This window comes from Petaurus breviceps, unplaced genomic scaffold, assembly GCF_028583685.1.
Source record: "Petaurus breviceps papuanus isolate PSGF00001 unplaced genomic scaffold, PetGlider_PUasm1.0 90925, whole genome shotgun sequence".
Taxonomy (NCBI): Eukaryota; Metazoa; Chordata; class Mammalia; order Diprotodontia; family Petauridae; genus Petaurus; species Petaurus breviceps.
Window position 1 is genome coordinate 8,342,923 of NW_027187380.1, and position 17,413 is coordinate 8,360,335.

At 36.0% G+C, this 17,413-nt stretch overlaps 1 protein-coding gene across 4 annotated transcripts in view; it reads left to right on the forward strand.

Annotated features, from left to right (window-relative positions):
• TLK2 (tousled like kinase 2) overlaps nt 1-17,413 on the forward strand; it is a 188,758-nt gene that overhangs the window by 151,397 nt on the left and 19,948 nt on the right. For all 4 annotated transcript variants that reach the window (XM_069076230.1, XM_069076229.1, XM_069076232.1 and 1 more), the window contains 4 exons: nt 1,070-1,161; nt 4,692-4,781; nt 11,281-11,450; nt 12,663-12,801. In XM_069076230.1, coding sequence (XP_068932331.1) covers nt 1,070-1,161; nt 4,692-4,781; nt 11,281-11,450; nt 12,663-12,801 — 491 coding nt within the window. The remainder of the gene's footprint in view (nt 1-1,069; nt 1,162-4,691; nt 4,782-11,280; nt 11,451-12,662; nt 12,802-17,413) is intronic.

A 17,413-nucleotide genomic window follows, 5' to 3' on the forward strand; every position in this document is an offset into this window, starting at 1 on the left:
ATAACTTATAAAGCCTCAAAAAACCCCACTTAATGTTATATTACTTTATAACATTAGCATAATAATATATATATAAAACATAGTATAATGTAATAGGCTTTATATAAGTTAGTGTGAAGGTTTCAAAGAAGAAGATTTTTTAAATTACTTGTATTGATCAAAAAGAAATTTGTTTATGGGTACCACATTCATTTCCCCCTTGTATGACATCTAAAATGGATCAACATAAGGTGATAAACATTTCACGTTTGCATTTTTCATTTATCTGAACATTGACAAGAATCACTACATGGGCAGTTGAAAGATGATACCAATGCTTATTTATAGGCCATTACTAGGTAGTAATGTACCAAAAAGCAAAGTGGCAGAAAGTAGGGATTGTTGATATATAATTACTTAATACATAGGCAACACTTCTGAGAACTTTACACATGTCCTATTTAGAGAAAATCCATTATGTTAAATCTGAATGTGCAAAACAGGCACTAATGATTTATTGTTCATATTTCACAAGGTTTACTGTAGGATTCCCTACTTGTAGGACAGAGAAATTCCATTTTGCAGGTGATTTCAGATTTCTAAAGTGGGATTTCCAGGATGACATCTGTTAAGATAAGTGAGAGGTCACGTGTACTTTTCACTTTATGATGTAAAACCTTCTTATTAATTCTGAGCTCATCAGTAGGGCCATTTGTTGGTGAAAACATGCCTTTTCCCTTTTAGCAGTCCTAGAGAAGAGCCATGGTGTACCAATAGTTCCTAGACAATATATGAGGACATTTAATGATTGAATATTCTATTCTGTTTGTTGCTTAATGGGCAGAGAAATAAATGTTTATTTGACAATAACCATTTGATTATGAGTTATCCATTCATGGTTTATGTGATATTGGCTCTTCTGAAATAAATGGGTATTATAATGGGGTGCCATCTGCTGCCAGAGTCATTTAAATATTTTGGACCTTTAATTATATTGAACTGAAAAACAAGAGCTTTAATTTAGTTGCCCATACCTGAGGAATTAGTTTCAGTTTCTCTGAATATGATCTGAATTTCCTTCTCTTTGTAGGCATTTGATTTAACAGAACAAAGATATGTAGCTGTGAAAATTCACCAGTTAAATAAAAACTGGAGGGATGAAAAAAAGGAGAATTACCACAAGTAAGTGAACTTTCTAGGGACAGATTTTTTTTTAAGTCATTCAGTTATCAGAAGCTCCAGTCAGTCAGCAAGCATTGCCTGATACATGCTATGCACTGTGCTAAGCATGGAGGGACATAAAGAAAGACAAAAAAGGAGTCCTTGCTCTTAAGGATTTCACATTCTAATAAAGGATACAGTGTAAATAATTGTATACGTTCAGAGCGGAAGGGAGGTGCCACCATCTGCTCTTCAGAGGTAAATAAAGGGGACCTTGAGGAAGTAGGGATGTAGAGAGAAGCTGTCTGATGGGATCTGTGCTTTTAATGCTATAAAAGCAATGAGTTTGAAGCAGCTGCTTACCTTGATTGCCCATGATCCTGAGATTCTGTACAATGACAAATGGAGTAGATTGAATACTTTATACTTACTGGTCACTTAGTGAAGGTGTGTGTTCTGTTCATCTTTCTGTTCTCAGAGGGGAGTATACCACACTAAGATGGGGAGCTTGGGGAACAGGGGTAAATTGATCTTTTCAAGTTAATTGTTATGTATTAATTCTTGTGATTCTTTGTTCCATTAGTGTCAGGCTCTGACTGTTTTCTCTTTCTTCCTGCAAGATTGGAGACGTAAATTACTGACTTTTTTGCTTTGGAGATCAGGAAGATTTAAGTTGTTATATTGCCTATCAGGTTTAGCATTTGTTCTAATTTGGTGGTGTGTTAAACTAGACAAATGCTGATAGTAAGTGCTTGAACACTATCAGAAAGCTCCCTTTGACAGGTCAAGTTTTTTTTTTCTATAATTGGTTCTGTTTTCCAATGGTAAAATAGAGCACTAGAAAAATAGCAGTGATATTTGAGGTAGCTTCTGAAACCTATAGATCTATCAAAGTATCTATGTCACCACACTTACTTTAATGCACAGATTCCATCCTTTTTTTACATCCTACTTGAATGTACCTAGCCTCCAGCGTGTCCTAGGGAGGCCCGTGTAGCTCAGGTGATTTTGATGAGCCATTCCATTGAAAGCATGTATCATATAAATAAAGTAAAATATATTCCACTGACTAAATATCTATTTATCAATGTATACTAAGGATAAATTAGAAACTAGAACCATGTATTCTTCTGACCAATTATGAGTAAGGCCACATACCATTCTAAGATTCCACAGTGCCTGAGGGCATCAGAACAGATTGTCATTGAGATCTACCCACTGAAAATACCTTCCTGATCCATTTTTCTTTTGTATTCTTTGGGTAATGATTTGTATCATTTACTTACCTTGATCATTCTCAGTCAGTTGACTCTGGGGCCTAAAGCTCAGAGGTTAGTCAAAGAAAATCTCAGTATCTGTGGTATCTTGTGAGTCAAGATACTAGGGGAAGTAAGTATAATTGTTCCCCTTAGCTCCTGGATTTATGAAAGGATGGAACAGCAAGCCCCTTGAATCAAACTCTTCAAAGCAAAACTTCAAGCAGTTCTTCCATTCTTTTTGAGTAACTGTTTTCACTCCAGTTTGTAACTAAGATGAAAGAAGGAACATATGCAAGCAGGGACACTCAGGTATTCTTATTCCCAGTTAGGTATAGCCAAAGAGTGAGGAGATTTTAGAAAAACTGGGGTCATGAATAGCTGCTACATATGCCAGAGTGTTCTAATCCCTGTTATAACAGGGAGCTTGAACAGACTTAGTGATTCTTCTGAAATCCTTCTTTCTCTTAGGAAATCCTACTGTCTCTCTTAGGAATGTTGTTGTGCTTTGTTATGCCATATTAAATGATATCCAAATGATATCATGAATCTGAAATTATAATACCTTCCAAAATTCAATTTTTCTTTACTAAAAGTCTCAGCAAAATTCCATAAGGTATTTTGAACTCTAAAGGAGATCCATATTGGACATTATGCCATAATCTCTATATACTGCTTGATTTTTAAACTAACTTTTAAAAATGAAGTGAAAGACCTCTCTTAATACTTGTATAAAGTGTCTGTTATGATAACATTGTCATCATCTGATGATAATAAATAAGAAAAATATCGATATTAAAAATGAAAAAATGATTGACATGTAACGGGGAGCATTATTGACTTAATCTGTAGGGCATAGGCTTTGAATTATTTTTTTTCTTAAATCCCTAGAATTCCCTAACTTACAAAATCAAACTTTTTTCTAGTGCTGTTTGTACCAGAGTAACCAGTTTGTCAGGCATCTGACCCAAATGGAGTAGCATTGAGCATAGAAATGTGAAGCCTGGGCTTGGAGTAGGGAAGAGAGATAAAAACAAATGAAAACATTTGGGAAAGGTTAGAATTTATCCTGAGAATGACTTTTTGGAGAATTATTAAATTTAGAATTAAGAATACAGAAAAAAAATTATAGATTGCTACCTGTTATATTCTAAAAATATTTTTAAAAATTACACAGTAAGGAAATTTGTAAATAAAAGCACAGTAATTACATCTTAATAAAAAGTATGCCTTATCCAAAGGCCCAGATAAAATGAGTTGTTTTTGAGACTCTAAATATATTTCCCCTTACAAATAGAGAATAAAGCAAAAATTTGAAATGGGAAGAAGCTTATTATTAGCCAAGCTTATTTTTTTTAAGGCAGTTGCCAAGAATCTTTATTATAAGTAGCTTTCTTTTAAATCACTACCTCAGGACTCTGAAATCAAGAGAATTTAGCCAGCTTTTTTTTTTTTGGAGGGCAATTGGGGTTAAGTAACTTTCCCAAGGTCACACAGATTGTGTGTGTGTGTGTGTGTGTGTGTTTAAGTGTCTGAGGCTGGATCTGAACTCAGGTCCTCCTGACTCCAGGGCCGGCTTTCTACTCACTGCACCCTAGCCCCATCTAGACAGCTTATTTTTATATTTATCCTTGGGACCCAAGATTCAAAGGTAGAAATATAATTGAGAGTAGCAATGTTCTTACATTTGACTGGCTTATAGACTAAGCAATACAATTAGATCTGAAGTCAAAGGTTATTTTCAAATTATGCAGAACATCTTCAAGTGGTGCTTCTAGAAGTAAAATTTGAGATGCTACCGAACATATCTCTCCGTTAGCCAAGTATAAGGACTTTGTGTGACACAGCTTCTGAATCTTTTGCCCCTTTTCTGTACCATATGAAATTGGCTTATATTTAGAAATATTTCTACCAAATCAAGAACTAAACTTACATGAAAAATGTCTCTTTTTAGCAAACTTCAACTTTCAGTTTTTGAGGCTGAGAAAATAAGACATCAGAAACTTTTCAAACTGCTGGTAGTGACATTTCAGAAAATAAATCTGATTTAGACAAAATTCCATATGGCATACATCATATTAAAGTCTCTTTTGAGGAGTTTCGCCTTTCTTCTCTATGTCCATATTGCAGGAGCCACATATATGAAGTCAGAGGATTAAAGAGAACAGGTGCAGACAAAGGGGATAAATGAGTGATTTTTGTTTTTGTTTTGGCTGATTAAGTGATATGCTTAGAAAATAGCCCTGAAATAGAAGCAAAGAAACATAACTTGTTAATTATCTGTTTCATTTGTAGGCATGCATGTAGGGAATACCGAATTCACAAAGAACTGGATCATCCTCGGATAGTTAAGCTATATGACTACTTTTCACTTGATACTGATTCGTAAGTACTGTATACGATATCTAACAGTCTCCATAATTTTCTAGGACTATGTCTTAAGCATTTCTAGAGTTGAGGTTCAGTTGTAGGAAGACTATTACAACCCAGTAACCCTCAAAACTAAGCCTACCTATAAGTATTATGGAGAAGTGGTTCCATACTAAAATTAATTGCATGTTTTGGGGCCAAATAACCCATGCCAGTGAATATATATTGGCTTTGCCCATCTTGGACTCAACCCTAAAATCCTTGAACTCCATTGCTCCTCAAGCCAATGAACTTGACTTCAGTTCCTGGGAAAATTCTAGAATAGATCATTATTCAAATCATTGGTGACTATCTCAAAAAGGAAGTAGTGATTACAAAGAGCCACCATTGGCTTCAGGAAGAAAAGATCATTCGAGACTAACCTTATTTCTTTTTTTGACAGGATTAAACTAGTATATGAGAGGAATACTGTGTATATAGTTTACCTAGATATTAGCAAAGCTTCTGATAATGTATTTCATACTATTTTTGTGGAGAAGATGACAAGACATTCATTATGTGATAACACAAATTCATTGGATTCAGAATTTTTGGATGACTGGATAGACTCAAGTTATTCATGGTTTAATGTTGATTTAATTAGTTCTCCAGTGGAATGTCTCAAGGTTCTCTGTCTGGACCTGTGCTCTTTTAACATTTTTATTAGTGACTTGGATAAAGGCATAGGTGCCATGCTCGTCATATTTGAAGACAACATAAAGCTCAGAGAGATAGTTAACAGACTGGATTATAGTCAGCCTCCAAAAAGGATCCAGTGAGATAGAGAGTCTAATACTTAGGTGCAAAAAAATCATCTTCACCAGTACAAGATGGGGTTAGGGAGTTGGTTAGAGAACAGTTGTTCTGAAAAATTTCTAAGGGTTTTTAGTAGACTAAAAGCTCAATATTAGTCAACAGTGTGAGGTGGCAGCCCAAAAAGCTAGCATGTTCTTGTACTACATTAAGAGAAATGTAGCTTCTAGAAATAGAGAGGAAAGTCCCATTTTACTCTGTCTTCATCAGACTTCACCTGGAGTATTGTTTTCAGTTCTGGGCACCACAGCCCAGACATTGATAAACTGGGGGATGTCTGGTTGAATGGTAAAGGACTTTGAGTGTATGTCATATGAGCAGCAATTAAAGGAACTGGGAATGCTTAACTCATAGAGGAGAACCCTTTGGGGTAGAAGGGAAGGGGGAACAAAGGATAATTGCTTTCACGTATTCAAAGGGCTGTTATGTGGAGGATAATTAAGAGTTGTTCTGTTAGGTTCCAGAGAATAGAACTGGTATCAAAGGGTTAAAGTTCCAGAGAGACAAATCTTGACTCAGTGTAAGGGAAAACTTCCTTACAATTGGAACTATGAAAAAATGGAACAGGTTACCTCTCCTTAGAGGTCTTTAAGCAGACACTGGATGTTGGGCTATTATAATAGGTCTTTTTTTTTTTTTTTTGGAGGGGGAGGGTGGGGCAGCTGGGGTTAAGTGACTTGCCTAAGGTCACACGGCTACTAAGTGTTAAGTGTCTGAGGCTGGATTTGAACTCAGGTCCTCCTGACTCCAGGGCCAGTGCTCTATTCACTGTGCCACCTAGCCATCCCTCATGGTGCCACCTAGCCATCCCTCACTGTGCCACCTAGCCGCCCCAATAGGTCTTTTTATTTTTTTTTAATTCTTATGGGTTGGATTAGATGGACTATTGAGGTCCCTTCCAACTCAAATTCTGTAATTCTAGGACTGTATCAAGAGTATGAGTTTGCACTGTAGCAGTGAATGTAAGTGTAGCACAAATGAAAAAGGCACGTCTGTGTGGTAATTGTCATATCAGTGTTGCATACTAGTTTAGGGAAGTTTTAAAAATCTTTGGACTTTGCCATGATAATTTTGAGCTGGACCAGATCACTACATAATAGAGACCCTAGGCCTAACAAGATCCTTACAGGTGATCCTTAAACTTTGGGAAAACCCCACCTGCTTAGGAATCTGCTTCAGCTCATATATGCTGGAAAGGTCACACAATCACAGAAATTTAGAGTTTGAAGGGACCTAAAAGACACATTATTCCTATATTTTAAGCCACTGTCTTCCTAGCCAGATACTCACTTCACAGAGTTTTCCTTTTCTCCATCCCTAGCAGTCAGCAGTCTTCAGTTTTTGCCCATGATTTCACAATCTTTGGCAATGCTTATTTGGTTCCTATCTGTCCTTCATGAATCACCAAAAGAAGATAATAGTTAACCATTTTAATGGGATTTAAAAGGTTCTGTTTTGTCTTGGATACCTGCTCCATGAAAACAGTAGACCTTTCTGTTGTTTTGATATCAATAAATGCATTTCCTCAGTATCCCTTAAATGGGAAAATCAAAAATCACTAGCATTCTTCTTTTCTTCCTCTGATGCTTACTGGATTATCTTTCACTGTATGGTTCTGTAGGATTACTATATAATTCCTTAGAGGAGCACAAGCAGCTTTATCTTCCTCAAATCATTCAACTCCCTCCTTTATAGGAAGACATTTAAATTTTTTTAGTTTTAAATGTACAACTGTCCTTTTCTTTCCCTTCATCATGTGACGGGCATTTCTATTCTCTAAATTCTATATAAGTCAAGCTTTCCCCTCTTCCACCTTTGACCTCCTTTTTTTCTCCCCATTGAAGCCCTTTCCTTTGGAAACGCTTCCTTGCATTTAGCACTCTGGAGCGTGCAGTGATGTTGCTAGAATCCCTTCACCTCTTATAGGAAGAAGAACTGTGGAGCAGATAAATAGCTTTCAGTTGACTATGACAGAAATACAAACATTTAACACCCAATGCAAGCTCTGTTGTCCATCTTGATTGAGATTTTCATTTTTGGGTAGTTGTTGATGTTTTTATATTATTTGTGATTTTTATCTCACTCTTAACACCTGGCTCAATATTTTTTTCACTTCCTAATAGTTTTACAATCCAAGTCATCTTTTTTTTTTTTTTAACATCAACAACTACAAAGCTACAGCACTCGAACTCTGTCTCCCTCACTGCTAACCCCTTCTCTGTTTCACCAGTTTGCCCCACTTTCCTTTTTTTTTTTTTTTAAAGCAATCAGGGTTAAGTAACTTGCTCAAGGTTACACGGCAAGTTATTTCTGGGTGAGGTGCTAAGTATCTGAGCCTGCATTTGAACCCCAGGTCATCCCGACACTGGAGCTGGTGCTCTTACTTGCTAAGCCACCTGGCTGCCCCTTACCCCACTTTTCAATCCACTCTGCCAGTTTGCTTTACCCTCCAATTTGTTCTACTTCTTCCTTTTACTTGCCTTTCCAACTACCTCCTTCTTTTCCTTTTCCCTCAGTCCTTCTCCTTGAGGCTTTGTCTTTAGGTCATTATTCCTTGATCCTACTATTACGCCTTCAGCCTATTTCCACCAAAACCAGAGGTCAAATTTGGACTTCAAAATTGTCCATTTTCATTTTCTCAATTTTTCCAAGTATTCTTCCTTCCCAGATTCAGTTGTCTTTATGTCTAAATACCTTCGTCACATATGTAATTTCTTCTCTTTATTCCTCTCAAATTTCTCTTCTCTTGGTCATTGCATGGAAGCTGAGAGTGGTCTTCCCAAGGGGTCTTTAGGACAATTCTGTACCTGTAAGGAACAAAACAGGATTCTCTTGTGCCCTGCAGTCCAAAACCATATCTCCAGGAAGGTTTGAGACTAGGCAAGCCTTGACCCTTTCACAGAGTAGTCTTTTTCCATCATTAAGTCAGTTGCAGAGAAATATTGGGTTAAAAAAGTATCAGTTTGTGGAATCTGAATTACATCCCCTTTCCTCTCCTGTAGCATGTCTGTGTTATACTGTGACTTTTTTTTTTACTCTATTTAAAAGCCCTAGAACATTAAGTTCCTCCATATTAACATTTAAATTAAAAAAAAATTCCAGGGCCAAATGTAAATTTTGGATTACCATTTTCGGGTATATATATCTCTGCTCCTTTTAATGTAAAAAATTGAATTTATTCTCTATCGAGTCATTTTGCTCTTGAATTGTATTCATGAGAAATTTTTCCCTAGAACAACAAATACGTAAGAACATAAATTTTAAAAGCAATTTGACATTTTTAGAGATTAGAAGAGAATATTTTTTTTATCCTGCGTTTTAGGTCAAGAGTTATGCTGAAATCTGAAACTTTCTTATATTTTGTCAAATTATTATATTAGTTATTGTTTATGCCTGAATGCCTGACTCCCATAAATATGTACTGTACTTTTATAACCCGGGATAGAAAAAGTTGAGGGCATCTGTCCACAAGCGCTGGCCATGATAACTTTTTTCCCCCTTACCTATCAAATGAGGGTCAAATCTCCTTTGCAGTTTCTTCATCTATATCCTGCTCCACAAGTGTGGATTTACTTGTCTTGGTGGGTTTTATCAGCTCCTGTGGGTTCAAATATCATTTCTATTCAGATGACTCCCAAATCTGCATATCCACTTTTTCCTGCTTGTCATTTCCACCTGGATATATTTCATAGGCATCTCAATATGTACCAAACTCAAATCATTATTTCCCTCTAAACCTTTTTCTCTTGATTTCTCTTATTTCTATCAAACAGACCACCATTTTTCCATTTGCTATGTAACCTCAGTATCCTACTCAACTCTTCACTCTCACCTACCCTCTGGATCCATTCAGTTCTTAGATCTTCAACATCTCTCAGATCTACCATTCCCTTCTCTATTCATACAACTACCCTAAAACTGGCCCTTGCTGCCTGGACTATTAGAATTCTTTCTTTTTCCCCCATCCACCAAGTGGTCTCTGACTTCATTTTCTTTTCTTTAAAATTCTTCTTTCAGCCAGTGAAATTTGGGAAGATGAAGTGTCATCACACAGTTACCAAATTGATATTTCTCAAGAGTAGATCAGACTATGTCACTACTTAAAAAGCTTCAGTGGCTACATTGCCTTTAGGGTTAAAATTTACCATTTGGCATTGAATGTGTTTCACATTCTGACTTCATATTATTTATCTACACTTTTCCACGTTATTCCCCCTCATGCACATTGCATTTGTACTGGCTTTTCTGCCATGCCTGAAATGCTCTTCTTCCTCATATCTGCTTAGCTCCTTTCAAAGCTCGGCTCAGCTGCCATATTCTTCAAGAGGGCTTTCTTGATTCTACCTTTGTTAGTAACCACTTTCATCTACTTTCCATGCCTTCCTTGCTCCCATATCCCTATATTTCCTTGTGTTTTCCCCTGCTTGTCTTCTCCCCATTGAAGAACATAATCCCTTTAAGGACAGAGATTGTCTCACTTTTGTATTTGCATAGTCATTACATAGTCCAGTGTCTAGACTATAGTAAATGCTTATAAGTGGTTTTTAATAACCCCATGCCATAAAGAAGAGAATAATAAAAATAACTGAAGTATATACTTTTAAGTTTATATACATTATTTCATTTGTAACAATCAAAGTAAGATACTTTTGAATATTTATATAATGAATCTTTAACTAATTGTAATCTTGCACTAGCAATGTCCTGTCTGATTGTTAAAAATAGCTCCTTAGTATATAGATCCATTTTAGGTTGGTTTGTTGTAGACACCTAAGATACCCTTCATGTATTCCAAGAGTTTTCTGAAATGATACCACATTGTGTAAATTATGAAATGAAAAATGCCTAGCTTTGATTGTACCATGTTAGAAGCATTAATAAAACATCTTTTTTTTACACATTATGCTGAAATTCTGTTAACCTTTCTTTGTGGCTAGTTGTTTTAGACATAGATTCATAGACTATTGGGACTGAAAGTGATTTAAAGTTAATATACTCTAATTCCCTCAGCCCCTCATTTTATAAAGAAGGAAACTGGAACCCAAAATGACTTATTTGGCATCACATAGTCATGTTATTGCCTGAACTGGTTCTACAACCCAAGTTACCCGATTCCTAATCCAATGCCTTTTCTGCTTACTCAAATTTACTCTTTCAGTGCTATTCAAGATAAAAATCAGGTTCTTCTAAACAGAGATACATGTGCTTCCATATTTATGCTCTGAAATTTCCTGCATCTGTGAAAGTATCTCCTCCAAATAATGTCTTGTTCATAGGCATTAAAATTCTTGAGTATAAATATTCCTAGACCCTATGTTCAGAAGAGGTGGGCCTAGGCAAAATTTCTTTCAGAGAAGTCCTCAGAGCAGTATCAGAGTCCAATATCTTTGATTGTGGTCATTCTTGACCTGAGGATTCTATAAGTTGGTCTTCCTATAAATGAATAAATGACCTGTGGTTTGTGATGAGCAAATAAGTAGCAAAAAAAGGGAGGGAGGGAGGGAGGAAATGGAAAAAGGAGTGAGAAGCCATTCTTTTGAATTTTAGAAAAGTCTTACTAGATGATTTTGCTTTATGACTAATTTAATGTTTGTTGAGTTGAATTGAAATGTTAAATATTTATAAATTTTTTCCTTTTATTTTTTTTTTTTTTACCTTTTAGGTTTTGTACAGTGTTAGAATACTGTGAGGGAAATGATCTGGACTTCTACCTTAAACAGCACAAGTTAATGTCTGAAAAAGAGGCCCGATCCATTATTATGCAGATTGTGAATGCTTTAAAGTACTTAAATGAAATCAAACCTCCCATCATTCACTATGATCTCAAACCAGGTGGGTTTCACTATTAGTTAGAACTGTTGGATTTTCTTATTGTTCCTGGGATTATAATAACCTCTATTTTATAAACATAATTTGTCAAGAACCAAAGAATCCTGTTAATACCTGGCTGGAGATAGGGGTTGGGAGAGAGGTCCATGTATGCATTGCTAAGCATAAGTGATGCAAGTGGTTTTAGTTAATCTTGAAATTAAGTACTTGTTCTTAGGGCCAGGGAAGCTGAATATGGAGGTATAATTCAGGAACTTTGACTCTAGCTTTTCTTCTTCCTGTTATTCTCTAGAAGCATTTTCTTTTTAGGTCTTCTTGGTGAATGTCCAAATGGTAGTGCTTTTTCTGAGCATTCCTAGTATGATTTAGCTTAGAGGAGACTAACTTCAATAATTATTACAAAAGGGCAGAGGCATTACATTCATCACCATAGAGAAATAGAATGTATGCAGCTTAGGTATCCGTCCCCCTACGCTGTGGCTTGCTCCCATTTCCTTTGGAAATCTTCATTTGGCTCCGTATATATTTCAGTAGCTGTTTTGTTTGTGTTTCATAGAGCAGTTCCTATTCACCCAAGGTTACATGGCCAGTTCTTTTTTGTGTGGGTGTTAAGGAAGACAGAAACGAACCCAGGTCCTCCAGACTCCGGGGCTGGCACTCTTACTCACTGCACCACCTAGCTGCCTCTACAACTTTTTCCTAATTTCTAGTTTTTTACCTAATGTCTGCATCTTAGATCACATACATCAGTGTCAGAACACGAGATAGGATTGTAATTAAGTGACTTTTTTCATTTTATTGTCCTGGGATTTTTTTTTCTAGCATTATATTCATCATATTTCTCAAATTTCTCTTAGGAGCTCTAGGTGTCACTGTTGCACTAGCTTTGATTCCATTTTATGTGTTTCTTTAATCTTCCTCCAAACAATCATTTGGTTTAAAGAGATTTGTGGAAAGTTCATATGAAAATTTACCACATTCTGAGCAAATTTACAATTGTACTTTACTTTGGCAGAGAAATAGTAAATCTGTAGATAGATAGTTTGTTTATTCATTTACCTGGAAAATAAAATCTGCCATTTAACTCTCTTAATAGCTTTATTCAAGGGAGTCATATTTTCACTTTTGCATGAACTTTGGTATCATCCCCTTGTTACTTGTGTGAATTTTTCTTTTAATCTATGTCCCTTCTCATATTGTTTTTGTTCCTTTTAGGTAATATTCTTCTAGTAAATGGTACAGCATGTGGAGAAATAAAAATCACAGATTTTGGTCTTTCTAAGATTATGGATGATGATAGTTACAATTCAGTTGATGGTATGGAACTAACATCACAGGGTGCTGGTACTTACTGGTAAGTATCATGCTTCTACTGAAGTGGGCTTTAAAATAAAATGAGATCATTAACTTGTTTGACTAAAGCATTTGTAAATAATAATTGGCTCTGGTAATTGGCAAAAAAGCCCAAGTCAAGCAAATCTCTCCTATTCATGTAGTTACTATCTATTGAAATACAATTTGATTTTTTCTGCTTCTATAAATTTGCTTTATTTTCTTCCCTACTTTGGCAAGTATTTTGATGAAATATATTTTCTATAGTATCAGATAATTTCCTTATGATTTTTGGTTTGGCATTAATAAGTGGAAGAATGCTATTGCTTATATGATATAATTTGAGAGACACTAAGAGCACCAGATAGCTAAAAATATCTCCTTCACCCAGTTGTCACAGTGCTTGAAATTCTACATTAGAGAGTCATTCCTTTGGAGTAAATATTGCAGAGAAACAGACTGAGCATTCATTCCATTGTCAGGGTATTTATTTTAAAATTTTATTTAATTCCTGACTCTGAACCTAAGACACAGGAAGATCAAAAGTGAATTTTGGGTCCCATGTAAGACAATCTAGTTGGATGAAGAGTTAGAGATTGTATGCCTCTGTCTTTTCATAGGGTGCAAGGCACATTGCTCTTTGGGTATAGTCTTTTGTCAGTCTCTTTTCCTTTTCTTATTTAAAAAATTTTGTTTCTCTTTTTAAAAGTATTATTGTCATTTCACAGTTACTCCCTTTACCTACCACCAATAAATAGTCTTCCCTTGTAACAAATACTGTTAAGCAAAATAAAACACATATTTTTGTCATGTCTGAAAACATATAACTCATTCTGTACCTGTAGTCTAACAACCTTTCCACCAAGATACAAGAGACATGAGGCAGCTAGGTGGCACAGTGGATAGAGCACTGGACTTGGAGTTAGGAAGACCTGAGTTCACATCTGGCCTCAGGCACTTACTAGCTGTGTAACCCTGGAAAAGTCACCCTGTTTGCCTCAGTTTCCTCATCTGCAAAAGGAGCTGGAGAAGAAAATGGCAAAGCATTCTAGTATCTTTGCCAAGAAAACCCCAGACAGGGTCATGAAGGGTCAGATATGACTGAAACACCTGAACAAAAACAACACAAGAGACATGCTTCATCATCAGCCTATCATTGGTCAGAGTTATGAAGAATATCAATCTTTTCCTTGGCAGTATTTTGGTCACAATGTAAATTGTTTTCCGGGTTCTGCTTTTTTCTCTTTTCATAAGTTCTCCATATCAATTCATACAAAACTTGCTTTATTTATCTCAATTAATTTGAATTACTTATATTCATCATTTCTTACAGCAGAACTATTCTTATGTGTGATTATTACATATAAATCTAGGCTATCAGAGAGATCTTCTCTCCTACCCCCTCCCCCAACTCTGGTTTTCTAAAAATCTATTTTTTTTATTATGAATGAGCATAAACATGTGGACATTTCAATAAAACAAAACAAAACCCAAACCAGAAAAGAGAATTTTATGTAAAATGTGAACGATTATATAGTTATTTTTTTTTTTTTTTGCTTTTTGGAGGGCAGTTGGGGTTAAGTAACTTGCCCAAGGTTACACGGCTAGTTTTTTTTTGTGTGTGTGTGGGTGTGGGTGTGTAGCAGCAAGCACTCCAGCGTCCCCAGGGTTTGCTGCCAACACAGGTTCTTAGATCTGCGTTGTTAAAGGAAAGCAACTCAAAATGGGTTAACAAGCTTACTTTAATCAGTCAAATATGTATCGTTCACCTAGTTCAGGGGAAAAAGGTCAGCACCCCGAACTTCAGAATATACAGACAGAATTATCAAGACAGAAACAGATCAAGTAGACAGATTTCCAAACTGTCCAGCCATTCCATCCATACCAAACAACATCTGGGTTTCAACATCTGGGTTTTTCAAAGCTGAGGGGGGGCTCTCAACGGCTTCCCATAATCCAGATCAAATCACAGAACACTTCTCAAAGTGAGCCCCAAAACAAAGCCTCAAATCAGGGTTTATATACTCTTCTCCTGGCTCAGAGAATGTAACAACCTTATTGACTCACTAGCCAATCAAGAAGTATCTACTGAAAAACAAGCCTCCCACCCCAGGCTCCAGGTGCACCTAGGGGCAGGGAAGATCTTTAAATTTACATTCCCATTACAGGGTATTAAGTGTCTGAGGCCAGAACCAAACTTGGGACCTCCTGACTCCAGGGCCAGCACTTTACTCACTGCGCCACCTAGCCTCCCCTATAGTTAATTTTCTTAAAATGTATGTTACATTTAATATATGGTAACAGAATTCCCCTGCATCTCTCTGGCCTTTTTCTTCTATGTATTTTTGTAATGTTCATTTGGCATGCTTTTCTTTTTTCTTTCTTTTACCATTATTACTATCTCCCAAGCCCCCCTGAATAGCAGCGGTTCTTTGAAACAAATAAATATGGCCAAGTAAAACAAATCAAAACGTTAGACATACCTGAAAAATCTGTCATTTACTGTGCAGTTAGTCATTTTTCTGTGAAGGACATGGGAAGCATGGTTCATCAGTTTTCTGAAGTCAATCAGAGTAAACAAGCATCAAGAATCTTGTATGTGCCTGGCACTGTGCTGGGCTTTAAAGACAGAAGTACAGTGAATGAAACAGTCTTTACTTGCTGGGAGATTATAAACTAATGGGAAAAAGAACAAATGCTTAAATATATATAACATAAATATAAAGTGAATAATTATGAAATAGTCATATATAAAATAGTTTGTTAATGCTAACATTTATGGGGAATTAGGAAAGGCTTCATGTAGATTTTTACAAGGGTTCCCAAAGTGGACGATAATGCCCCCTTGGAGGGGTGCTGAAACAATCCAGATGGGCAGTAATAGTGCAGTTGAGGGGTGGACAGTGAATAAAAATAAGGGGACAGTAGAAGCGTAAGTAAAGAAAAGATGATAAGAAAATTTTGAAAAACCATTCATACATGTTTCATCTCTTCTGTAACAGAGTTAAAGCCATAGCAATAAATTACATTATTTTCCAAGTAAACACAAAATGCAAGTTATAAAACCATCAGTGACAGGTCTTAGGAAGCAAGTGTTGGCAGGTGAGGGTAGCACATGTCAGGAAGTTCAGCATGCTTCGGCAGAAATATGTGCGTGTAATGACTTGTTTATAATATGATACTGTATGGTTAAGTGATGCAGAATTGCATCATCAAAATTTCAACACAGGAGAAAACCCAAAAATTTATAATAAATTATTAGATTTAAGATGTGTCATTTTTTAAAATGTGTATTTTATATATTTTGAAGTGATGCAAATTTTTTAAAAACATGAGAGGATTAAAGAAAGTAGATTTCTAGGGGGGGTGCTAAGTAATTTTTTTTTTAAGGAGGCAGTGATCTATATATAAGTTTGAGAACCTTTGATATAAAAGGATAGAATCTGAACTGGGTCTTCAAGGAGGGAGAGGTACTTTTTAGAGGCAGAGGTAAAGAGGAACTACATTCCGGAGATGTGTCGTGAATGAAGAACAGAGAGAATTGCAGTGTGGTTAGGATTAGCATTCCAGCTTGTAAAGTATTCTAAAAACTAGATAAAGGAGTCTATATGTTATTCTAGAGATAAATGGGTGGCTGTAAGAGTTGATTTGAGTAGGAGAGTGACATGGTAATTTGGCTTTTCTCCTTAAAAAATAATCAAATTTTTTAATAAAGCTATTAATTTTATGAATGGAACTTTTTAAAAATTCTGTTTTTTTAGAATTTCTATTTTTGTGTGTGTGTGTGTTTTTTTTTTAACTTTTTTTTTCTTTGGAGGGGGAATGCAGGCCAATTGGCAGTAACTTGCCCAAGGTCAAAAGGCTAGTAAGTGTTAAGTGTCTGAGTTCGGATTTGAACTGAGGTCCTCCTGACTCTAGAGCCAGTCCTCTACTCAACTGCGCCACCTAACTGCCCCTAAACTTTTCTTGTATTATTATTTTTTTTCTTAGAATCCTATATATTTATATTTATTTTTTAAATTTTTTTTTTCATTTTTCAAATGCTCTATTAACTTCTGATTTACATCATTCATTTCCACCAGATTTTGAGTTACAAATTTTCTCCCTGTTTTTCCCCTACCCACCACCCCAAAATAGCAGTCCCACAGGATATCCTCTCCTCTAATCTGCTCTCTCCCATATTTTCTCCCATACCCCTTTCGACTTTTCCAGTAGGGCATGGTGGATCTCTATGCCCCAGTGCCTGTATATCTTATTTCCCAATTATGTGTAAAATAGTATTAATAATACTATATATATATATATATATATATATAAACATATGATTTTAAAACTTTGAATTTCAGATTCATTCCCTTCCTCCCTTGTCACCCACCCTTACTGAGAAGATAAGCAGTTCAGTATAGGTTGTACATATGTAGCTAATGGAAAACATTGACATAGTAAATATATTGTAAAAGACTGACTATATTTCCCTCCCTCCTATCTCACCTCCCACTTGTTCTGTTCTCTACTTTGATCCTGTACCATTTCAAAAGTGGGTGCTTCCAACTTCCCTCTCCCTCAGCCTGCCCTCCCTTCCATCATCCCCCCTGTCATCCCCTTACCCCCTACTCTCCTGTAGGGTGAGATAC